The sequence below is a fragment of the Rhinoderma darwinii genome, chromosome 5 (assembly GCF_050947455.1).
Source record: "Rhinoderma darwinii isolate aRhiDar2 chromosome 5, aRhiDar2.hap1, whole genome shotgun sequence".
NCBI lineage: Eukaryota > Metazoa > Chordata > Amphibia > Anura > Rhinodermatidae > Rhinoderma > Rhinoderma darwinii.
Window position 1 is genome coordinate 136,600,828 of NC_134691.1, and position 25,991 is coordinate 136,626,818.

General features: G+C 41.9%; 1 protein-coding gene across 1 annotated transcript in view; it reads right to left on the reverse strand.

Moving 5' to 3' along the window:
* Nucleotides 1–3,224: 3,224 nt before the first annotated feature.
* The window catches only part of SCGN (secretagogin, EF-hand calcium binding protein), an 81,443-nt gene continuing 58,676 nt past the window's right edge, over nucleotides 3,225–25,991 (reverse strand). Inside the window, exons 9-11 of the mRNA XM_075828398.1 lie at nucleotides 17,484–17,543; nucleotides 16,503–16,571; nucleotides 3,225–3,897 (exon numbers count right to left, since the gene is read on the reverse strand). Coding sequence (XP_075684513.1) covers nucleotides 3,769–3,897; nucleotides 16,503–16,571; nucleotides 17,484–17,543 — 258 coding nt within the window. The 3' untranslated portion in view covers nucleotides 3,225–3,768. The remainder of the gene's footprint in view (nucleotides 3,898–16,502; nucleotides 16,572–17,483; nucleotides 17,544–25,991) is intronic.

Below are 25,991 nucleotides of genomic sequence, written 5' to 3' on the forward strand. Positions count from 1 at the left end.
AGCCTAGGATCACATAGGATCATGCATACTACCATGTATTGACTGGAGTGGTGTAAAGCACGCCACCATCTATCTCTAAAGCAGTGGAAACGTGTTCTCTGGAGTGATAAATCATGTTTCACCATCTGACAGTCTTATGAATAAATCTGGGGTTGGCAGGTGCCAGGTGAATGCTACGTACAGTATGCAATGCATAAATTGTAAATTTTGGTGGAAGAGGGATATTGTTTTGGTTCTGTTTCTAAAGATTTGGGCTTAGTCCCTTATTTCCAATGAAGGGCAATGGTATTGCTACAGAATACAAAGATGTTTTTTTAGACAACTGTATACTTTGAGTAAGGCCCCTTCCTTTTCAAGCATGACTGTGCTCCTGTGCACAAAAGAAGGTCCATGAAGGAGAACTTTGAGTGGCTGCACAGAGCCCAGTGCCCTAACCTCAACCCCATCGGACACCTTTTGATAAATTGTAACACTTATTTTGATCCAAGCCCTCTCATCTATCATCAGTGTCTGACCTCACAAATGCTCTTTTGACTGAATTGACAAACATTTCCAACGACCAGTGGCGGATTAAGTGTACCATGGGCCCTGGGCTGTTGATACAACTTGGGCCCCCCTCACACAGACTTCACAGCAGCACAGAATCTGCACGCTCCTCTCCTGAAATACTCTGTGCTGCTGTGAACTCTGCTCTTACCATTACGTGGTGACTTGCAAATCATTTGAAGGTGTTATTGAGGACAGGAGTGGAGGAGTGGTAACAGACTGAGCTACGTAATGGTAAGAGCAGAGTTTACAGCAGCACTGAATCTGCACGCTCATCTCCTGAAATACTCTGTGCTGCCTTAAACTCTGTGGACAGGTCAGGATCCTGTTTTTTTTTAAATGCTGCACTGTAGCGCAGCCTTATATAATGGATCGAGCGGGTTCCCCAGCAGCATTTAAAAGAAACAGGATCCTGACCTGTCCACAGAGTTTAAGGCAGCACAGAGTATTTCAGGAGAGGAGCCTGTGATTGGCTGCAGAGGCCGCTGCAGCCTGTGATTGGTTGCAGAGGCCGCTGCAGCCTGTGATTGGCTGCAGAGGCCGTCACGTGGGATGAAGCGTCATCCCTGGAGGCCGGCCTTCTGACGTCATCCTGACGTGCGTGACCGCCACTACAGCCTGTGATTGGCTGCAGCGGCGACATGGATGACACGTCACCGCTGGAGGCCGGACAGGAGGAATGTAAGTATTTTTTTTTATTACATTAAAATTGTATTTTCCGTGCGCCGAGCATGTACTGTCAAGGTTGTTGAAAGAGTTAGTGCAGCCCATTAACTCTATCAGCACCCTGGACAGTACCATGCTCGGCGCACGGAAATTACAGGTTCGGTCCGAAACAAACTTTTTCGTGAAATTCGGCGAACTAGCCGAACCGAACTTTTCAGAAGTTCGCTCATCTCTAGTCATAATGATGGCGGCTGCGCGAAAATCTCGCAGCCGCGCATCATACACTGATGACACATGGAGCCGTTAAGTGCCTTTTGCGCACGGAAAACGCCGCAGTTTTTGCGTGAGCAAAATGCACACGCTCGTGTAAATGAGGCCTAAAGGGTAAGTCAATTTTTAACAAACTTCTAACATGTCATAGTGACATGTCAGAACTTTTGATGGGTGGGGGTCCGGGTGCGGAGACTAAGCGGCAGAAGCGCTCATGTGAGCAAAGAGCCACTTCATTTCTGTTTGGCTTTTTCCGGAAAGCCAAAGTAGCGGTGTACGGGCTCATTGACTTTCTATGAGCCCGTACATAAGCTGCTCAGCTTTCCGGAAACAGAAACCAAGTGGCTCAGCGCTCACACGAGTGCTTCCGCCGCTTAGTTTTAGTGATCAGAGGGAGTCGGCGAGAGACACTGCTTCCGTAACCATCATTCAGTTTTATGGGACTTACGGATGGTGGATATGTCATACATTTTTCTTATGGGAAAACTGAGGGCTGTATGGGGGGATTATATTGCAAGGGGAGGTGAGTTTGTCTGACTTCTGGGGGCTCTATAGGGAGGTCTGAGTGTCTGATTCTGACATCTCTGTGGGGTGGGGGTAGCCCCCCCCCCCATAGAGCCCGTCGCTCAGACCCCCCTATACAGCCCTCAGAAGTCAGACAATTTGACTTACCCTTGTAATATATTAGTAACTAGTGAGGGCTCTATGAGAAGGGGGGATTATACTGAATGGGGGAGGGGGGTTCTAACCATCTAAGTGACTCCAGAGGACTCCATGAAGGGGGGAATAACCCCCCATCCCATCCCCCATAGAGCCAACAGTATTTCAGTATTTATTATACAGCAGGGAGATTTGAGCGTGTAACTCACTGCTGAGTGTCTATGGAGGGAAATTATTGTCCCCCCATAGAGTCCTCTGCAGTGAGTTACACCGCTCAAACCCCCCCTGCTGTATAATAAATACTGAAATCCTGAGAGCTCTATGGGGGATGGGATGGGGGGTTATTCCCCCCTTCATGGAGTCCTCTGGAGTCACTTAGATGTAAATTAAGATGGAGACGAACATGAACACTAACCTCCTCGTTGCTCGACCACCGCCCTTCTCGTCTGTTCCTCACTGGCGGTACGTGAAGCGTCAGAGGGGCGTGTTCTACCACGGCTAGCAGACGCACGTCTGCTAGTCCTATCCAGCAATTGATATCCATCCCCCTCCTCCTCATCAGCACTGCGCTGCCCTCTGCTGCAGTCCGCCCGCCCCTCCCTCTCAACGGCCATTAGCGGCGCTTCTTGTGAACGGCCATTAGTGAGTCCGACCTTAAGCGATTTAAAATGATGTGCGTTTCGGGTTGCGATGGGCCCCCTAAAAGCTTGGGCCCCGGGCGGCCGCCCGAAACGCCTATATTATAATCCGCCACTGCCAACGACACACTCCAAAATCTTGTGGAAAGCCTTCCCAGAAGAGGGGTGAGCTCCATCTTAACGTTCATGGTTGTGGAATGAGATGTCCAACCAGATCATATAGGTGTGATGAACCGGGGACCACATACTTTTACTGATACTTTTTACAGTGAAATACTGTACATCTGAAATGGCACTCTTGAAGAAAAAGACATTATTTGTGGAAAATCAAAGATAACCAAAGGAAATCATCATGGACTGGCTAACCTTTATTCCACATAAAATGTATATTTTGAACAAAAACACATAAACCAGTTGGTTGTTTTGTGAAAAAACATACAACTTTATTACTCCACATCAGCACTAAATACATGCATTTTTTTCCATTTACTGTAGTAAATCTCATACGTTCAGCAAGTGTTACAAGATTTACATTGACATGACTAAATTACATATTATATTTCACTAGATTGGTATTAGGTTGGGGCTACAGTGCAACTTCACATGCCCATTATAGCAAAACTTCCAACAATTTGCAACTGTCTCATCCACAGAAATACCAAATGCAACTATTTACACCAAGCTGTGCAAAAGTGCCAGTCTGGCATGGCAGAAACCGCTGTGTAACCTGGGCTTCAAGAAAAAAAATTAGTTTAATACAGCTTTTAGTTTGTAATAACAGAAGAAAAACAATTCTAGTAGAAACAAACTTAAATTCATCAAAAGCCTGTCATGCACTCAATTGTGTCTTCACTGCTTATGCATTTTAACGGCAGATAATCCTAACTTCCACAATGACCAGTGTGGCTAGGTTCTGTATCAGAACATGGTTAACATTAAACCAGCATGTTCTAGCATAAGAGGCACAAGGCAGCCGATTTTGCATGACTCATGGGCTTACTTTCAGGCCAAGACATAGTGCCAGCTCAGACCTCTGGATTTTGCCGTCCCTGTTAACATCACAATGGTTTAGTAGAATTTGCCGGAACTTATCGAGATCCACACCGCTGATACTTGGCTGTTGGCAAAAGAAAATATACAATATTATCACAATATTCATGTACAACTATAAAAAATATGTAGTATATTGAAAAATTTTATACATTTTAATTATACAGAAAATAGCATTAATTTGAAGTTCTTCAGTCATTTGCGAACTGGAAAATGTAGATGTGCAGAATAAATGTTAGCTTGTGAGATCAAGAATATAAATTCAGGGTTGGGAAAGCACGTAACAGATATATAGACAATTTTCTGCAAAATCTAACCATATAATACAGTAAATTTGTGCTAATCCAGAAAATTACTGAATTGCTGACAGCGGCTTTTTGCTATATTAGACATTTCTAAAGTCCAATTCAATTTAGTGAATTTATTAATTATAGGATTGTGCAACATATTAGAAGAGGTTTCTGACGATGAGGTGCCGCGAAAATTATATTGTAGCATGTTTATCTGCCATTCATCAAATCTTGCTAGATGAGTAACCAGTGGTTGATTTAATAGAATATACATATCACTAAAATTAAATAAACTATAAGCCGAATAATATAAATCCTGCAAATGTATGACACAGTTACATAACTACTTCCAAGAAAATAACGTATAATCCACCTGTCAGGCTAAAATGCATTCTAAGCAGCTTTGAAAACAATATAACAATTACAAGCATGTGGAAATAGAGTCCGCAAGACTAGAAATATACACTTTAATTCAATCAAAACCACAATGAAAATTTTACAGACTATAGGACTTTTTTTTCAGATCCATTTAAAGAGGCTCTGTCACCAGATTTTGCAACCCCTATCTCCTATTGCAGCAGATCGGCGCTGCAATGTAGATAAGAGTAACGTGTTTTTTTTTTAAAAACGAACATTTTTGGCCAAGTTATGACCATTTTTATATTTATGCAAATGAGGCTTTCTAAAGTACAACTGGGCGTGTTTAAAGTAAAAGTACAACTGGGCGTGTATTATATGCGTACATCTGGGCGTTTTTACTTCTTTTACTAGCTGGGCGTTGTGTATAGAAGTTTATGATGCTGACGAATCAGCATCATCCACTTCTCTTCGTTAACACCCAGCTTCTGGCAGTGCACAGACACAGCGTGTTCTCGAGAGATCACGCTGTGACGTCACTCACTTCCTGCCCCAGGTCCTGCATCGTGTCGGACGAGCGAGGACACATCGGCACCAGAGGCTACATTTGATTCTGCAGCAGCATCGGCGTTTGCAGGTAAGTCGATGTAGCTACTTACCTGCAAACGCCGATGCTGCTGCAGAATCAACTGTAGCCTCTGGTGCCGATGTGGCCGACACGATGCAGGACCTGGGGCAGGAAGTGAGTGACGTCACAGCGTGATCTCTCGAGAACACGCTGTGTCTGTGCACTGCCAGAAGCTGGGTGTTAACGAAGAGAAGTGGATGATGCTGATTCGTCAGCATCATACACTCCCATTCACAATGCCCAGCTAGTAAAAGAAGTAAAAACGCCCAGATGTACGCACATAATACACGCCCAGTTGTACTTTAACTTTAAACACGCACAGTTGTACTTTAGAAAGCCTCATTTGCATAAATATAAAAATGGTCATAACTTGGCCAAAAATGCTCGTTTTAAAAAAACAAAACAAAACGTTACTCTTATCTACATTGCAGCGCCTATCTGCTGCAATAGCAGATAGGGGTTGCAAAATCTGGTGACAGAGCCTCTTTAAGTGCGAGTAATTGCATAAGCACAAACATTAAGTTAGTTTGGATGTAGTTAGTAAAATGACTCAGCAGACCAATTTTTTAGATGCCAATAATAGGTTACGATCTTATGATATAGAAGGGGGAGGTAGAGAAATTAACACATTCCCTAAAAATGATCATAGTAGGACAGGTCTGCTAACTAATAACAACCTATGCAGTAGCATCCAAGAAAGTTCTATGCTCGAGCCTGATGCATTGGCTTTCATTTGTTTGGAAGCTGTATTAGAATGGGATTGCATCCTGTCAGAAGTATTCCATGTCATTTGATAGTAGGTGGGGGGAGTAGAGATCCTGCTGATATTGGGCAAGTTAACAAATAGGAGCTTGGGCGTGGATGGAAAATTAACCTAAAGCTGAATCGTAATCTAGACTGCCTCTGACGTGAATGATTTATAAATACGCGGTTAAGTCTGCAAGTTAGAATTGAGGAAATACTTTTGTAGCATTCTGACAACTATATTCTCCTGAACTTCATCCTACCTGAGTCTTTAGTGGATGACACTTATGCTTTGAATAGATTCACTGAAATTAGATAGTGTATGTCGTTCAATATTCAATATAGTTCACCGCCTGGAAGAACGATTAAAAAGTAAGTTTATTGGTTAAATTCATAAAATTGTGGCTCTACTAGCCGTTGATGCCAGACCAGGCTAAAGCAAGAGATTGCGACACGATAGGTGGTGTGGAGTGATAAATGTCTCTTTCACCCCAAAGAAACCACCTATCTATTTATTGTATAGTAACGCTATATCTTTGCCATTAATAATTGTCTACCTAAATCCTACGCGTTTCATCATCAAATGACAAAAATACATCGTATGGATATAATGTTACCATTATATCCATACGATGTATTTTTGTCATTTGACAACTCAGGAGCCGCGTCTAGCGTCCCCCAGTTACCATGGACGCTTTTGTCGTCCAGGAACCTCCATCGGTTGCTAGGCCCTCGGGACCCCGCCTCCGGCACGTCACTAGTTGCCGTGTAATATGCGGATTGGCGGTTCACCTAGGGGACTACCTTTGGAGGGCGGGCTCTTAGCCTTATTAAGCCCTTAGTTTCCCCGGCGCGTGTACGGCCAATGCATCAGTGCCGTGCATGCGTCTGGAGACTATGAATCAGCACAAAAACAGTGCTATCCAGTGCTGTTATATTGTTATCACCTCGATATTTGAAATAAATCCAAATCTATCAATCCCTGAGGAAGCATCACTTTACATGTGATGATGAAACGCGTAGGATTTAGATAGACAATTATTAATGGCAAAGATATAGCGTTACTATACAATAAATAGATAGGTGGTTTCTTTGGGGTGAAAGAGACATTTATCACTCCACACCACCTATCGTGTCGCAATCTCTTGCTTTAGCCTGGTCTGGCATCAACGGCTAGTAGAGCCACAATTTTATGAATTTAACCAATAAACTTACTTTTTAATCGTTCTTCCAGGCGGTGAATTATGCTTTGAATAGTTTCACTTTTTTTTGTTTTTGCCATAAAGCCCTACTTGGATTGAAGATTTATAGTCTATTATTAATAAAAGCAAAGAGGAACTAATTGGATTCACAACTGTACCAGGCTATGAAGCTTTAGAAAATAACCCCACACGATTTCTTGGAAAATCTGGAAAAGAACATAATGGAAACAAATAAATCTAAATTTCAACTAGATTTATATGACTATGCCCATGGTGATGTATATGATTGGGGCAAAAGAGATAAAGCCCGTATAAGAGCAAAACCTATCCTAAAGAAACATAAAAATCCTAAAAAACGATCACAAAGTCAACATCGTGTGAGTTTCAGTTCAACAGAGCAGGATTCCGCAGATGGAGCCACTGAAGGCTCTGAAAGTGACACTCTACGAGAACAGCAGACAATGAAACTTACCAGCAAGCACACAAATCAGACAAATTTCCAATGTAAAAAAACGAGGCAAGAGAGGTGGGAGAATACATAGGAATAAGGGGAGACAGGGGCATAACTAGGAAAGACTGGGCCCCATAGCGAACTTTTGATTGGGCCTTTGACTGGGTCCCACCTCCCCTGGGTGCCACACAAACGCCCCTTATATATAGTGCCTCCCCGTAGATTCCACCACACAGCGCCCCCCTGTAGATAGCACCATACAGCCCCCCTGTAGATAGCGCCATACAGCCCCCTCCCTGTATAAAGCGCCATACAGCCCCCCTTATAGATAGCACCATACAGCCCCCCTGTATATAGCGTCATACAGCCCCCTCCCTGTCAAGGGCATAGCTAAAGGCTCATAGACCCCCGATACAAAAGTCCTTCTTGGGCCCCCCCAACTTCTCATGACTGGCGTCCCGCAGCTTTCAGCTGCATCGCTTAGTCTCCTAAGTGACCCAACGATGCAGCACTAGCAACCAGGGGCGTCACTAAGGTCTTAAAACGTCATGTGTATGCATGTATGTATGTATGTGTGTGTGTGTGTGTATGTATGTATGTATGTGTCTGTATATATATATAGGAGACAGCATATCTATAGCACACTGACCCTATAGCTATGGATAGGATTAGATACAATGGCTCAGCAGACAGTATCACACATGATAGGATTAGATATAGGACAGCTCACTGACATTGCATCTCCAGCGCTGGACCAGGAAATTTAAGATAATAATTGCTTTGCTTTTTTATGTGTTACTACATTTTTTTGTCTTTTTTTTTTTACAGGTTCGGTTGTTGGACTACTTCATATTCAAGTACTACGTCAATGACAGAGTTTTTTTTATTCTCCATAAAATGGTTAATGAGGGTTTTGTGGTGTTTTTTTTAATTTGAATAAAATATTTTTCTATGTCCTTGTATTTTTTTAAACTTTATTACTACCACCTTACTAATGGCCGCTGGCTGATTGACAGCGTCCATTACTGAGGTGGGGCTTAATGTTAGCCGTGCAGGCTGGTATTATTAGGCTGGGAAAGGCCAACAACAGTGGTCCTTCCCACCCTGGTAATGCTAGGCTGCTGCTGTGTTGTAACTGTTGTTGGCCTTTCCCAGCCTAATAATACCAGCCAGCGGCCACCCCAGTGCCCGACCACCACTACAGATGGTCAGTAACTGGATCATACCTGGCTCCCCTGGTGGCAGTGGGTACCGAGGTAATAATGGGGGTTAGTTTTAGCCTCTGCATCGGCTAACACTAAGCCCCTCCTTAGTAACTAACGCTGTCAATCAGCCAGCAGCCATTACTAAAGAGGTAAAAATAAAGTTTTAAAAAAATACAGACATTGAAAAAATATTTTATTGAAATAAAGAAAAAAACATGCAAACCTCGTTAAGCATTTTATTTAGAATAAAAAAGTTGTTATCGAAGTAGTACTCGAATCTGACGTAGTCCAACAACCGAATCTGTAAAAAATCACTAAACACAAAAAAAACACATTAGTAACACATGTGGTGGGCTTAGATACAGGGCCCATGTGTGATACGGTCTGTTGGACCCTGTATCTAAGCCTACCATGTGGAAGGCTTAGATTCAGGGCCCAGCAGACAGTAATGTTTTACTTACCCTTCTCTTCGGCTCTGGGCGCAGCAAAGGTCTTGACGCCATCCAGCGCCGCCACGTTGTGCGCGGCGCACGGCGCACAACGACGTCAACATGCGAAAAAGACGTCTGGACCTAAGCTGCGCTCAGGAACGAGGAGGGTAAGTATATTGTTACTATACTAACAGGGGCCTGTGTAGTCTATTACATAGGCCCGGTTACTATATTAATTTATAATAGACATGGCGCGTTGGGCCACGGGCCCCCTGGCTTTGGGGCCAGGTCGCAATTGCGACCACTGTGACCCCTATAGCTACGACACTGGGCTGTATTATACAGCCGACACCTACTGAGTTTGGGGGCGCTCAGCCCGTTCCATACTTCCCCCTGATGACTTCTATGTACATGTACGTGGCATATCGTTAGGGTGTTAAAGGGGTCCTCTGGACATATTTTATTGATGGTCTATCTTTAGGATAGGCTATCAATATTAGATCGGTGGGGGTCCAACTCCCGGCACACCCGGCGATCAGCTTTTTTGAAGGGGCCGAAGTATTCGTGGCCTTGGCCTCTTCAGTTTTTACCAGGCACAACGCCGTACACATTGGTAGCAGCTGTGCCTGGGATTGCAGCTCGGTCCCGTTCACTTGAATGCGATCCCAGGCACAGTCGCCCCGTGAGTGTATGGTGCTGTGCTTGTTAACTGGGAAAATTCCACGGCGACGAACGCTATGGTCCGATCAATCACGGACCCCACTGATCTGATATTGATGGTCTATCCTAAGGATGGGCCATCAATATAAAATGCCCAGAAGACCCCTTTAAGGTAATGTGTGTGAAGTTTGAAGTTATATAACGTGGCAGAGGGCAGGGCCAGGCAGGCTTCAGTATATCTGTTAGGGGGAGTTCACACTGAGTTTTTTGGCACGCTTTTTGATGCAGAAACCATGTCGGAAAATGCGTAAAAAAACTGATGAAAATGCCACCCATTGATTTCAATGGGAGGCGGAGGCGTTTTTTTCCAGTGAACGGTAAAAAACGCTCACGGGAAGAAGCGACATGCCCCTATCTTTGGGCGTTTATGTCTCTGACCTCCAATTGACAATAGGAGGCAGAGAAACTTGCCTGTGGCGCTCAAAACGCAGCAAAAAGCACGGAAAACGGCGTGCAGGCAGGTGAAAATCTGCCTCAAAATTCCAGACAGAATTTTGAGGCAGATTTTTGCTGCCTGCAAAAAACTCTGTGTGAAGGGTCTTAAGGCTTCAGTATAGGTGTTAGGGGGAGTTCACACTGAATTTTTTAGCATGTTTTTTGACGCGGAAACCATATCGGAAACCGTGGCAAAAAACAGCCAAAAGCGCCTCCCATTGATTTCAATGGGAGGCAAAGGCGTTTTTTTCCTGCGAGCAGTAAAGAACGCTTGCGGGAAAAAGAAGCGTAATGCCCTTTCTTCGGGCGTTTCTGTCTCTGACCTCCCATTGACATCAATGTCAGGCAGAAAATGCATTTTTCGCTTCGTTTTTCTGCCTACGGCCCAGTGGCCGAAAAACGCAGCGAAAAATGCGAGATGTGTTCTGCCGGCAAGTCAAAATCTGTCTCAAAATTCCTGAAGGAATTTAAGGCCTGAATCTAAGGCCTTATTCACACGAACGTGTTATACGTCCAAGCAACGCGTGTGATTTTCCCGCGCGTCGCACGGACCTATGTTAGTGAATGGGGCCGTTCAGACTGTCAGTGAATTTCACGCAGCGTATGTGCGCTGCGTAAAACTCACGACATGTCCTATATTTGGCCGTGTTTAGCGCAGCACGCACCCATTGAAGTCAATAGGTGCGTGCAAATCGCGCACAGCACACGGAAGCACTTCAGGGTGCCGCGCGTGATGCGCGCTACAGTAGTAAAATAAATGAATGAAAACAGAAAACCAGAGTTTCATAATGATGGCGGCTGCGCGAAAATCACGCAGCCACGCACCATATCTGATGCCACACGGACCTTTTGCACGCGCAAAACGTGGCGTTTTTTGCGGGCGCAAAACGGACACGTCCGTGTGAATAAGGCCTAACAGTCAAGAGACATTTTCTGGCCTCACCCTCTATAAGTTCAATGGAAGAGTTTTTGGAGCCCGAACACAAAATGGAGTCGACAAGAATGTCTACAAAAGCATGACATTTCAAAAACAAGCTGCAGTGATCTGCATGGAGGACTTAAATGACAATGACGACGACAAACACACTGCAAATTTGGCAAATAAATTTGTTCCCTCTAATCCCTATTTTTATCTATTACAGTCAAGAACAGAGTCAATGGAAAAATTTCAAATGGTAGTTGAAAGAGAATTGCAAAAATTATGACTTGACAAAAAGAAATAGGTCTAAACACAATCTTACGGCATGTCAGAGATCTGCAATTGCTTCTTTACAGGACAATCCTCGTATTGTCATAAAAATGGCAGATAAAGGAGGTTCCATTGCCGTTATGGATAAAATGACTTATTGCTCTCAAATCTCTGATATGCTATCAGATGTGTCAACTTATAGGAAATTGGACACCAATCCGACTACAATTTTCCAAACAGCTTTAATTAATCACTCTGAAACAACATGATTATGTAAAAATCGATAATCCGGTAATTCCGGTTCTACATGCCCTCCCTAAGCTTTACAATGAAATCAATCCACCTCCTATGCGTCCTATAGTCCCAGGTATAGGGTCCCTAACCGAGAGATTGTCAGAGTGGCTAGATTCACTCCTACAACCTCTGGTTCGACGAATTCCAGGATATATACAAGACACCAGACACATATTACCCACGTTTCATAACAAAATATGTCAAAAGAACTTTACATGGCTCAGTTGTGATGTAGTTTCTTTATATACTAGTATACCACACGATATAGCCTTTACGGCCATATACCATCATTTATCGAAATACAGTAATTTTATGTGGTTACATTATTGATGTTTTACAATTTTTAATGACCCATAATTATTTCCAATTTGATAGCAGATGTTATCTGCAACTAAAGGGTGTTTCTATGGGAGCCAAATTCTCCCCGTCTGTAGCCAATCTGATCATGGCATGGTGGGAGGAATTCACAATTTTTTGCCCAGATAATCCATTCCATGGGCATGTGCATTGGTATAGCAGATATATTGATGATCTCCTACTCATCTGGGAGGGAAATGTGTTCACCATACTAATGTTCATGGAATACATCAACACCAATGACACACTCTTTTAATATAGAATCCATTTCGTTTTTGGATTTGAAACTGGAATCTAAAGTAGAGAAATGAACAGGCAACACAATATTACATGCTTCCAGTAGCCACCCAAAACATCCAATTACATCAATACCAGAGGGGGAATTAATACAACCGAAAAGGAAATGCAGCAATGCGGAACATTTCTCCAATGAACAGGAACACATTTTTCAAAGATTGGATCAAAGGGGTTATAGGAAATGGACTCTGGATAGAGCCAAATCTGTTGTGAATACCAAAACACGACATCAATTATTGTTTGATACAAAAAAGCACAATACGACAACCAAAGAATAAATCCCCACTCTTGTTTTACAGTATAACAACCTTTTCACCAAAGTTAAAAATATAGTACATAAATGTCTCCCCATCTTGAGAGAGGATATAGAATTGGATGGCATACTTGAGCCTGTAGGATTGTATCTAGAAGGGCCCCTACATTGGGAAATACCTTATCTCCATCTTTATATGTATAAGAAAAAAAGTAAATCCATTTGGCTACAACAGCACGGTTTCTTCAAATTCGGTTCGCATAGGTGCTATGCTTACCCCAGAAAAAACGTTCACAACTCGAGTGGAGGGAGGATTTTTCCCATAAAACAATACATCAATTGTAATAGTGAACTGGTGGCATATGTCTTTGGATGTAAGGAATGTAAACTTATATACATAGGGTGCACTACCCAAAAATTCAAAATTATGATTTTGGAGCACCTTGGATATATTAGAAATCCAACTTTGTCTAGCATTTCCAACGCAGCAAAACATTTCCTTTTCTGCCATAATAGATCACCTAAAACATTCTGTTCATATTCAATAGAAAAAATAAAAATTACAGCAAGAGGGGGTAATAAAAAACATACCCTTTTAGATAGGGAGGCCTTTTGGATAAACCATTTAAACACAAGGGTTCCAAAGGGTTTGAATTTGAAAAAAGAACTAATGTTTCATTATTGAACACTTTTTTTTTCCTCTGACATTATACTGCCTGTTCCGACTATAACGTCTATGGCCGAGGGCCGTCGTTCAGACTTACCCGCTGACGGCCACAGACATCTGTGTTCTCGGCAGCATCTCCCTCCAGGGAGACGCCGGCACGCACTTCCGGGTTCTGGGACTGTTTCGCGCAGGGCGCGCCCGCCCGCGCGTGCATGGCCTTAAAGGGCTAGTAAGCGTCCAGCTGTCATTAATCAGTTATTAGTCCAGAATGCTGCTGGACTATAAAAGGGGCTCTGCCCACTTGATCCTTGCCTGAGCGTTGTTGTATACCTAAAGTTTGTCTAACAAATGGTCTCCTAGTGTTTTCCAGTTCCCAGTGTTACCCGTTCCTGCTGCCTGTAACCTGTATCCCGTACTACCATGCCTCTGTGCCATCTACAGTAAAAGTCAAGTCGTGTCTTCCAGCATCTACTGTGCCATCTACAGTGAAAGTCAAGTCGTGTCTTCCGCTGCATCTACTGTGCCATCTACAGTAAAAGTCAAGTTGTGTCTCCGCTACTGTCTACATTGCCTCAGGTACCCGTTCTGGACTATAAACATTGTTTTGTACCTAGTTGGCCAACTGCTATCCCACTACGTGGTCCGCCCCAGTGGGTCTACATCCCGTGCCGTGCCACCGACATTACTGACTCGAGATCTACATTGCTTGCTCCTTATTATGAGAAAACAAATAAATAAAAAAGAAGTCTTTATGTCATAAGTAACTTTAGAAAATTATATTTCATGCTCAACAATTGCCTTGTATTATAATTTTATCAATGTTTTTAAACCAAATATCTGTTTACACCATGCATTTGTACATGCCGACCAGTCCAGTCTCTGGCATAGAAGCTTTAGTATAATTATTTTGATGATAATAACAACTATCTAACATTGACTATATAATCCAAATACTTTTTTACTAATACACTTATCTGATATTATACACCCATTTATGCCCCATATTTCAAGCTATGTGCAAACAATATTGGGACGGGTATATAACATGTGTTACATACAAATAATAAAAAAAAACACTAGCAAAATGGGTGTATATTTACCCATTGTGTAGTTTTAGTAACAAACAGTTAACGGGCTGGAATTCCTATGAACTGTCCCCAACCAGAGTAGCCAGGGATTGGGCAAAAAGTGGTAATGGGAGTTCCCATACTTGTGATTGCAGATACAAATGCAGAGTGAAATAGCCAGGTTGTATGACACACCATGATTAAGACCGAGTGTACGGGTTTAAATGCGTAGGCTCTGTGCATCCACCCCTATGTGCTTGTGCAAGTTTTAAAAAGTTTTTTCAATAAAGTGTAAGCTTTTTGCTTTTAAACCCAGTGCTGGATTGAAATTAATTTTCGTTCACTTCGATTTAATCGAGTGCCACCTCGAGAATGTGTTCGCAATCCTGGGATCATAAACGCCAAGACCGGTGAGCTGGAGAAAATGTTCTATTTATCTCTATTATGGATAATTCTGCATCAGTGATGCCCAAGTGCTGGCCCTCATGCCAAATGTGCAGCCCTTGAGCTTCTGGGGTAGGTAAACTTATGGTGTAGTTGTCTTCCTCAGGATTATGGTCAGGCAATGCTCTGCCCAACCATAAAGTACAGAATATGTAATCTATTTTTAAACAAACGAATATGGAGAAAAAGCTGACCACAAATAAAGCTAAATAAAAAAAGAAGTCATGTGCCTGTGTGTGTACCTACCTTTTGATCTGGCCCTGGCTGAAAGTGATGTGCGACCCTTTGATAGAATCAAGTTTTGCATTTAAGGCACCCACTATATGCTTGTTACACCGCTGGTGGTGGTCGAGACTGCAATAGCAGACAATAACTATCACATGGTTGAAGCACGTATCAACACTGACAGAAAACAATCAGCACAAGTAACTCACCAGTGGATGAGGGGAACCAAATACTGAAGGTAGTAGAAGATGGAGACGATGCTTAAATAGAGTGGATGGAAGATGAATAGAATGCAAGCAGTAAACAGATGATTAGAGAGTGGACAAGAATTAACAGTGACTCTATCTGAATACTATCCCACAGTAATGCAGGACAAGCAGCTCGGAAGCAGACCAAATGCATAGGAAAGGCAAACAAACCAGTGGAACCACTGATCCCATGATACTCACAAAACCACAATACAAATTAGATCTCTCAGAGGGCCAACAGGTTACATAGTACAAACAAACGCATAGACAAGATCACAGTCACCAAAAATAATCTGTAAAGAGTTTAGCACATGTCCGAAACAGTATAATGAGCACCAGTGTAATCCAGGCCTGAAGTATGTATTGGCCCAAGAAAAGAACTCCACCCTAATTAACTAGGCAAAGCTAAATGGTGACCAAATTCAGACTCAAAACACAGAAATAACATAAATCATTGATTAGCAACAGTTCTGCTGCTAATCGTAACAATGTTGGGTGTAGCACCACTGGTCTACAGTCATAAAAATCTATCATTCTAATTCTAAATAAAAGATGAATATCAAAATACATAAAATAATAACGTTCAGTTATATATCTTATGCTTGGTCAACGTGCATTTTATGTTGTTGCGTAGTTTTCTCCAAACAGTGTCCCACAGGCACCCATCATATGGCTCCTAGGGATTGATATCTGGAGACTCTGCTGTGCACCAGTGACACCATTACTGGAAATAGTTTGGATCATAAACACTGACTGCAGAGTTTGCATTAGCAGCTGCAATTTACATTTTTCACTTCACATGTTCTGTTTCCTTGTTTTGCTTGTTCTTATGAGTAACTGGTTGTACAATATTTATGTAAAATGTATTTTGGTAAGATCCTATCTTTGACTTTTTTCTTTAAAGGTTTTTGTCTTAGGTGACATATGTCCAAGAATGTACGATCAAGGTGACTTGGCTTTTGCTGGGCGGCTGATTGGTTGGCTGAGCAGACCCTACAGGACATTAAGTGGCATGCCACTGCCACTACATTCTATTGATTGGCGTCATGCACAGCAGTTGGATTGGTGGAGATCCTAGTGAAATGACACCAATGTCTACCCTGAAACAACCCTAATGTGGGTCCTTTATTTTAATGTGGGTCCTTTATTTATTGTTGAGCAAAAATACCTTCACTAGTTCCATCATGTCTTTCACAAATCCATCAACTTCAGGACCCTCCAGGGCCCCTGTTTTGCTCTAAAAAAAAAAAACATATATATTTTATTCATAAATTATTAACACAGGGTCCGTTTGTTTCGCATGTATGTGTACTGAGCAAGCTTGTTATTTTAGTTGGATTGTTGCATAAAGGAAAACAGCATAGTGGAAGACCAAATGTTTGATTCAAGTCTGAAGAAACCTGATCCTTAGGGCTTATTTAGACGAACGTATAATAGGTCCGTGCAACCATGCGTGATTTTCACGCGCCTCGCACGGACCTATGTTAGTCTATGGGGCCGTGCAGACTGTCTGTGAGTTTCACGAGGCGTCTGATATTTGGGCGTTGTTCGCGCATCACGCACCCATTGAAGTCAATGGGTGCGTGAAAATCACGCGCAGCACACGGAAGCACTTCCGTGTGACACGCGTGATTCGCGCAAAAGCAGTAAAAAGTATGAATGAAAACAGAAAAGCACCACTTGCTTTTCGGTTTACAAACATACAAACAGAGTGTCATAATGATGGCGGCTGCGCGAAAATCATGCAGCCACGCATCATACGCAGCTGACACACGGAGCTATTAAGTACCTTTTGCGCGCGCAAAATGCACACGCTCGTGTAAATCCGGCCTTAGAAATATCTAGAACTGAAGAATGAGAGCACAAATCTTTATTCACTTTTTCATTTTACTTTTTAACATTTAGCGACCTAGACTGGAAAAATGCTCCAGACAAGGAAGGGGGAACATAGCATGGTTGAATAATTAGATTGTTGGATATTGAACACAGCTCAGTCATTATTCACAGGGTAAGAATGCATTGGCAGTATCCAGAATAAAGGCAGATTGGCAATGACCCGAGGTAGAAGAGCCCTCTGTATCATTTTGAATACTTATGTGCGCTGGCCTTGTCTTCATAAGATTCATTGAACTCTATCTGTATTACTTACTACATCATAGTGTGCAAATATAGTTTCAAAGTCTCTTTTTCTTTCATCTTGGCTACTCGCCTAAAAAAATAGAAAAGATATTAAGACAAAAAAAACTCATTAAAAAAATATTGCTATTAAAAAAAAGTTTTAATATATAAAACACAAAGAAGGGCGTGTTCCTAAACAGGTAGCATTAATACAGTTCAATAGCGAGCTGTGACGGAGATGCAGTTGTAAGTGCCCGAGTACACGTCAGCGTATGTGCACCGATCCTTCACAGGTCTTCAAGGCAACATTGTCAGAATTACAAATAGTCTTGTTGACAAGAAAATTAAATTGCAGCACCCACAGTAGAAAGTAAATTGAATCCAATGAAAAGTTATTCTGTTACTTTCTGTTATCTGAAAACATTTTAAATACATTTTTGCTTTCTTATTTGTAGATCTATTCTCAAGTTTGTCTCATTGCATAGGTATAGTGTAAGCACTGCTTCTGTTCATATTCACAGATTTCCAGTATAAATGGTCTTTATGGATTGATTAAACCCTGTTGACACCACTTAGAAATTATTCTAGGGCAAAGAGCCATTTAAACCAATGACAGTTTGCCTAGAATGCTGTGTCAGATTTTCAGTAATAAATCTTTGAGCATCCCCAAACGAGTTTAAGTGATGCATAAAGTCCTTTAATTCTGTGAATCAGTGGTTGTCCAAAAGCACATTAATGTAATCTTCTCACATTTATCTATGACATATCAGAGGATCATTTTGAAAAGATTTCTCCTTTAACAACATCACCATAAATGAAAATCAAGAAATAATTTTTTGCTCGTTTGTCTGCAGAAAACCTTGATGTGTGTGTCCTGCTTTACCCTGGAATAAATATCATTTATGCCTTTGGCCGCTTGATCACTGTTGGATTCTGAATTCCTCCTAGTTTAATTACTACAGCTGAAATAACAATATGCAGGTGACAATGGCAGCAGTCTTTGGCTGAACTTGACTGTTCATGCTGAATGAATTTGAATGAATTATACTGACTAAAGTATTCAGTAATTCTGACATCTCTCTTGATTTCAGTTTCGGTCAATTTGCAGCAAATTGCCGCAAAAAACGCAAATTGACTGCGACATGTGAGCACATTTCAAGTTGTAACCAATCTTTTCTCATAAAACTATATATCAATCTACTCAGCTCCTCCTGCTCTATAAGAGAGGTTCTAAACCTGCGTTACATGTACCCCAGGAGATTCATGCCATATCTTTCATGCTGTGTTATTTTTATGTATAATCAATGTCTATTAAAGGCTATGAACAACTTTGAGGGCGTTTTTTTTTTTAATAAATAGATTAGTCAGTGTGATTAGTGTAACTTTGTAAATAGTTTTTATAAGAAAATTTTTACTTTTGGAGATACAGCTGCCCTGTATTCTCTATACAGAGCAGCTGTATCGTTCACTTTACACTGAATCTGTCAGTCCCGCACAGGGCCGGCCTTAGGATAGATGGCGCCCCGTGCAAAATGATCTTTCGGCACCCCACCCCATCATTAAAAAAAATGCCCTATAAAAAAAATTATAATGCCCCTTTAGTGCCCCCATACAGTATAATAATAATATTTAATAATATAATATATTACAACACCTTCAAGGACACAGTGTTTTTCCTCTAATTGTACCCACAGTATTATGCCCCCTGTAGTACCCCTACACAGTTTAATGTCCGCTTAGTGGCCCCCACACAGTATAGTGCTGCCCTGTAGATTTTGCCATACAGCCTCCCTGTAGATAGTGCCATAATCCCCCACCTCCTCCTTGTAGATCATGCCATACAGCCCCCCCACCTCCCCTTGTAGACAGTGCCATACAGTCCCCCACCTCCCCCTTGTAGACAGCGCACCCAAACAAAAATTGTACTCACCTAGGCCCCGTTCCCACGACTTACTGAGCTGCTCCACAACGGGGTCCTTGCGTAGGCCGGCGTGATCCTGTAGCCTAGTACAGAGTTTCCCAAGCTTTTCGGACTCGAGGCAGCACTGGAAAAATAAAGTTTCCTCAGGGCTTCCCTACCAGAAATTGTTTTGAGAAAGACAGAAACCACCTAAAAACAAGCACTACACTCGTAGGGTATGTTCACATACGTTTTTTGTAAGGCAAAAAAAAATCTGCCATAAAATTCCTTCAGGAATGGACAGCGTTGTTTGACCTTTTTTTTGCGTTTTTTGTTAAGCCGTTGAAGCTAATGCAAAAAACGCAGGCAAAAAAGATCCAAGCGGGCGCCGGAGGTATTTTCCGCCTCCTATTAATTTCAATTGAAACTCAGAGGGGGAAATCACTTGAAGACCATCAGTCCCCCACTCACAGTAAAATGACCAACAGCACCCCACTCACAGTAAAATGATCATCAGCCCGCCACTCACAGATTCCCCCTGTAGGTAGTGGCACACAGCCCCTTGTAGGTAGCGTCACACAGCCCCTTGTAGGTAGCACCACACAGCCCCTTGTAGGTAGCGCCACACAGACCCCTTGTAGGTAGCGCCACACAGCCCCCCTGTAGATAGCGCCACACAGCCCCCCTGTAGATATCGCCACACAGCCCCATGTAGATATCGCCACACTGCCCCTTGTAGATATCGCCACACAGCCCATTGTAGATAGCGCCACACAGCCCCCTTGTAGATAGCGCCACACAGCCCCCTTGTAGAAAGTGCCACATAGCCCCCTTGTAGAGAGCGCCACACAGCCCCCTTGTAGAGAGCGCCACACAGCCCCCTATAGAGAGTGCCACACAGCCCCCTATAGAGAGTGCCACACAGCCCCCTGGTAGGGAGTGCCACACAGCCCCCTGGTAGGGAGTGCTACATAGCCTCCTGGTAGGCAGTGCCACACAGCCCCCTGGTAGAGAGTGCCACATAGCCCCCTGATAGGGAGTGCCACACAGCCCCCTGGTTGGTAGTCCACACAGCCCACAGCTCCCTTGTTGGTAGTGCCACACAGCCCACAGCCCCCTTGTAGGTAGTGCCACACAGCCCACAGCCCTCTTGTAGATAGAACCCCCCTTCCTGTAGATAGCGCCACTGTAGCTCCCTGAAGGAGCGGAATCCCTATGTGGCCTGGGGATTCCGCTCCTGGAGCGCTCCGCTTGATTTCTCTGTCCATATATGGACAGTGACATCAGGAGAAACTCCTGAAGCGGAATCCCCGTCCACAGCGTTGTCGACGCTGTGACCAGGGATTCCACTCCAGGAGAAGCACCTGTCGTCTGTGTCCATTTATGGACAGTGACGTCATTGGCTTCTCCTGGAGTGGAATCCCCGGTCACAGCGTCTGCAACGCTGTGGACGGGGAGTCCGCTTCAGGAGTTTTCCCTGATGAAGGGCAATGATTTTTACTAATGATATGCCTCAGAAGAGTGTTAAGAGAACTGAGTCTGAAATTCTTCAGAGCTTTTGGAAGTCATGTAGTTTTTAATAGGCAACACGTGTATGATCATGGCCTTGGGGGTACTATGATGTAGTTTATTTCAGTAGGGGGTACTTGGCTTAGGAACATTGAAAAACACTGCTCTATAACATGCTTCCATTTACCCAACATAAAAGGCAGTATGCTCAACATGACATTGTCCCATTAAAGCAATGCTATGTAGTTACCTGATATTGTGTAGAATTACATTTTAATCATGCAATATAAGCATTTCAATTTACATTTCAAAAGATGTTGTCTAAAGGGGTTGTCTTATAAAGTCAACCCCTTTTTAAAACAAAGTCTTGATTTTTTAAATAAAAATTAAATATAAAAAAATCAGTTTTGCATCTCTGAATTAGATGATGTCCTTGGGCATGGCACAGGCTTGCCATCCTAATTTTTTCTGGACTACTTATCCAAAAATCACGGACAGCCATCATTTTATACGGACAAATTTGAAAATCAAAAGGAATCATAAAGTTGTTAAATATCGAGTCGCCAAAGCGGCTTTCCATTCTGTGTCATAGAGGGTTGGCCCCGAGCGGGGGACCACCCTCTCCATGATGTCCAAATACCTTAATAAGGCATACGATCCGGGTTGTCTTTATAAAACAACCCCTTTAATTGGATGTTTCAAATTTACCTGCAATAGTTAATAGGCTTTCTAAAAGTGAATGTCACTATGGATTATAATTGGAAGTTGTAATGCCTCTACATGTACTGTGTCAAGTTGGCATGAAATCATAACCTCATGTACAGAACATTAAAGAAACCAGACCCGACATCAATAATCACAACTGCAATGTGTAATGTCTTTTGTCAACCAAAATCTCCATACAAATTTTATGTGTTGTCTCTAGGAAACGTGTTATCTATTAAAAAAAGGATTACAGATAACATAATGGCTGTTTTTTTTCCATTAAGTGCCAACTTGATGAAGGTCATTGAAGGGTAAAAGGTTTTAAGTCTTGCTTTACAAGCACAAAGCTCAGCTCATTTAACACATGTAAACAATGAATGCAGTAATGTGATCTCAGGCTCGCACGCCAACCTAAAAATCCAATATAAAAATACAGAAACCTTTATCATAACAGATGTGCAGTATCTGGTGAAGCGAACTACACTGATCCATGAGGTTACAACATGTTCTACTTACAACGACCTGTCCTGGACCCTCATAACTTGAAACCACATGAAAAAAAAAAGCGAATCCAGCAACGGGAAAGATCCAGTAGAATAAAACTTGACTGTCATTGGTTGGTCATGAAATCCACAACTAACCCCACAAAAGGCTTGATTATGTGTTTCAGACTAGATGTCCTTATCCCCTCAACGACCGGGCCTATTTGGGCCCTAAAGGGGTTTCCCCATGAGAGATATTTATTAAATATCCACAGGATATGTCATAAATGTCATATAGATGCGGGTCCCACCTCTGGGACACGCACCTATCTCTAGAACGGGGCCCCCAAACCCTGTTGTGCCGCTCCGCGAGCTACGCTGTTTCCGTAATTCATGGTCGAAAATCACACGCTCCAATCACAATACAGAGCAGCACAACGGCGCAATTCATTGTCGGAAATCACATGCTTCAGCCACAACACAGAGCAGTAGAACGGGGTGTGGGGGGCCACGTTCTAGAGATAGGTGCGGATCCTAGAGGTGGGACCCGCATCTATCTGACATTTATGACATATCCTGTGGATATGTCATAAATGTCTCTGATGGGATAACCCCTTTAAATACTATGTAAACTTTTGAAAGTGATTTTTTTAAATATAACAATGTCAGTCAGTATGTTTTGTGCAACTTTCAAATTATTTTTTTTAAAATTATTTTTACTTTTTGAGATACAGCTGCTCGCATTCTGTATACAGAGCAGCTGCTCGTCAGGTCCACAGGACTGAAGGGTTCAGTGAAAGTGGGTCCTGCGTGTCTCTGACACGCAGGATCCACCTGTTATCCATCACATCTAAGTTCAGTTTTCATTTTTTTCATCTCACATTCCAAGAACCATAACTTTTTTTTATTTTTCCATCAATGTAGCTGTTTGAGGGCATGGCACCGTTTTGGGTTACATATAATTTATTGATTAGCTTTTGCAATTTTTTTTTTTGGAAGGGAGAGCAAAACAATAACAATTCCGCCATATTTTTTTTATTTTTTTATTTTTTATCATGCAGCAATGTTAAATGTTAACTTTATTCTATGGGTCAGTCCGAATGCGGTGATAGTAAATATGTTATTTTTTAAAAAATGTTAGTACTTTTGCACAATAAAAATGTTTTCTGTCTAAGTAGCCATATGACGACTTTTTTTTGCGTGATGAGCTGTAGTTCTTATTGGTACCATTTTTATTAGTACATGTAAATGATTGACTCATTTTTATTAAAAAAAATTTGGCAGGGGAAAGGAAAAAAACAGCAAATCCGCCATAATTTTTCTTTACGCCATGCGTCGTGTAGTAAATATATTAAGTAATCTTTATATTTGGGTTGTTACAATTATAGCAATACCCAATATGTATTTTGTTATAGTGAATCTTTTTTTTTTTTTGTTAAAACATTTTTTTTTTGGTTTTTTTTGGGTGGAGAATCTTTTTAATACATTTTTATGAAACATAATTTTTCCTTTTTTTTCCTCCCACTGGGGGACTTGAAGCAGCGATTATTTGGTTGCCTGTATAATGCTTTGGAATACTTAGTATTTCAAAGCATTATTGCCTGTCAGTATTGCACTGACGGACAACCTATTAGACCATGTCTCTGGCATTACCTAATAGGATTATAGCCATGGAGGGCTTGGTGGCCTTTTTAGGCTCCTGGCTGCCATTGTAACCCATCTGCGTCCCGTGATCACATTGCAGGGCACCGATGGACTGACAGAGGGAGTCCCATTCCTCTGTCAAACACCTTATATGGCGCTGTTAACTCTAGAGATCAAAGTTATTACCAATCCCGGCAGTTGCGGTAGGAGTCCAGCTGTGTATTACAGCTGCTCTCCTGCCGCTGATCTCGTTGGTCCACTGGGTAGTACCCATGGGATTTGGGTGACGGATATATTCATCATGATCTTGAAACTAGCACCTACTCGTGATGGATATATTTGTCACTCAACAATAAGGGTATGTTCACACGCTTAACAAAATACGTCTGAAAATACGGAGCTGTTTTCAAGGGAAAACAGCTCCTGAAATTCAAACGTTTTTTGAGCAACTCGCGTTTTTCACGGCGTTTTCGCTGAGTTTTTTACGGCCATTTTTGGAGCTTTTTTCAATAGAGTCTATGAGAAAACGGCTCAAAAAACGTCCCAAGAAGTGTCCTGCACTTCTATTGACGAGCCGTCATTTTACGTGCAGTATTTTGACAGCGACGCGTAAAATGCAGCTCATCTGCAAGCAATGGGCAGATGTTTGCCGACGTAATGGAGCCGTCTTTTCATGGAAAAGCCTCCATTACGTCTGAAAAGATGTTGTGTGCACATACCCTAACAGGTAAATCAAAGCTTTCAGACTAGATAGCTATCTAGGCTGAAACGTGTATGCGAACCTGACCTGCCATGTGGTTATGGCTCTGGTTTTTATGACTACAAGTACTGTACTTATATCTAAATGTACTACATGTACTGTACTGCTCTCTATCTGTGCTACATGTACTGTACTGCTCTCTACCTGTACTACATGTACTGTACTGCTATCTACTTGTACTATATGTACTGTACTGTTCTTTACCTGTACTACATGTACTGTACTGCTCTCTACCTATACAACATGTACTGTACTGCTCTCTACCTGTGCTACATGTATTGTCCTGCTATCTACCTGTACTATATGTACTGTACTGTACTGTTCTCTCCCTGTACTACATGAACTTTACTGCTCTCTACTTGTATTACATGTATTGTACTGCTATCTGTACTACATGTGCTCTACTGCTCTCTACCTGTACTACATGTACTCTACTCCTATCTACCTGTACTATATTTACTGTACTGTACTGTTCTCTACCTGTACTACATGTAGTTTACTGCTCTCTACCTGTACTACATGTACTTTACTGTTATCTACCTGTACAACATTTAATGTACTGCTATTTACCTGTACTATATATTCTTTACTGCTATCTACCTGTACTACATGTACTGTACTGTTCTCTACCTGTACTACATGTACTTTACTGCTCTCTACCTGTACTGTACTATTCTCTACCTGTACTACATGTACTCTTCTGCTATCTACCTGGACTAAATGTACTGTACTGCTATCTACCTGTGCTACATGAACTTTACTGCTTTCTACCTGTACTAAATGTACTGTCCTGCTCTCTACCTGTGCTACATTAACTTTACTGCTCTCTACCTATACTACATGTATTGTACTGCTATCTACCTGTACTACATGTACTGTACTGCTCTCTACCTGTACTACATATACTCTACTGCTCTCTACTTGTACTACATGCTGCACTGTACTGCTCTCTGCCTGTGCTTTTCTCTACCTGTACTAGACATACTGTACTGCAATCGACATGTGCTGTACTACTATCTACCTGTGCGACAAATAGTGTACTGCTACATACCTATTGAACAAATCACAGGCTTTTTTACATACCTATTCAAGGTTTAACTACTACTTTGGAAACCAGATGAGGATGGCCCCATTTTATTTCAACTGTACACTCTATGTACTGCACAGAGCCCTGAAGAAACTCCTGTTCTCAAAGGAATTGATTTTATCCTAATAGTTATGTGATTCATTTTTTTTACTCTTCATTTTCTTCTTATTTGAAGTTAACATTTGGGGGCTTTGGAACCAATTGTTAGTTTTTGAGTAATGTATCAAGTTAATAAAATTAATATTGTAACTCAAGGGACCATTGTATAGAAAATTATTCTTAAACTGCATAAATCATAGTGTGGGTGATACTATTTCTACCCATTAAGTGGGAATTATTAATTTATATGGTGATTAAAATTATTCATTTATGTATCATGTCCATTGTGTTGAAGTGTAGGCTATACATGAATTTACCATTCAGACAAAATTGGTATAAAATTGGACATTACA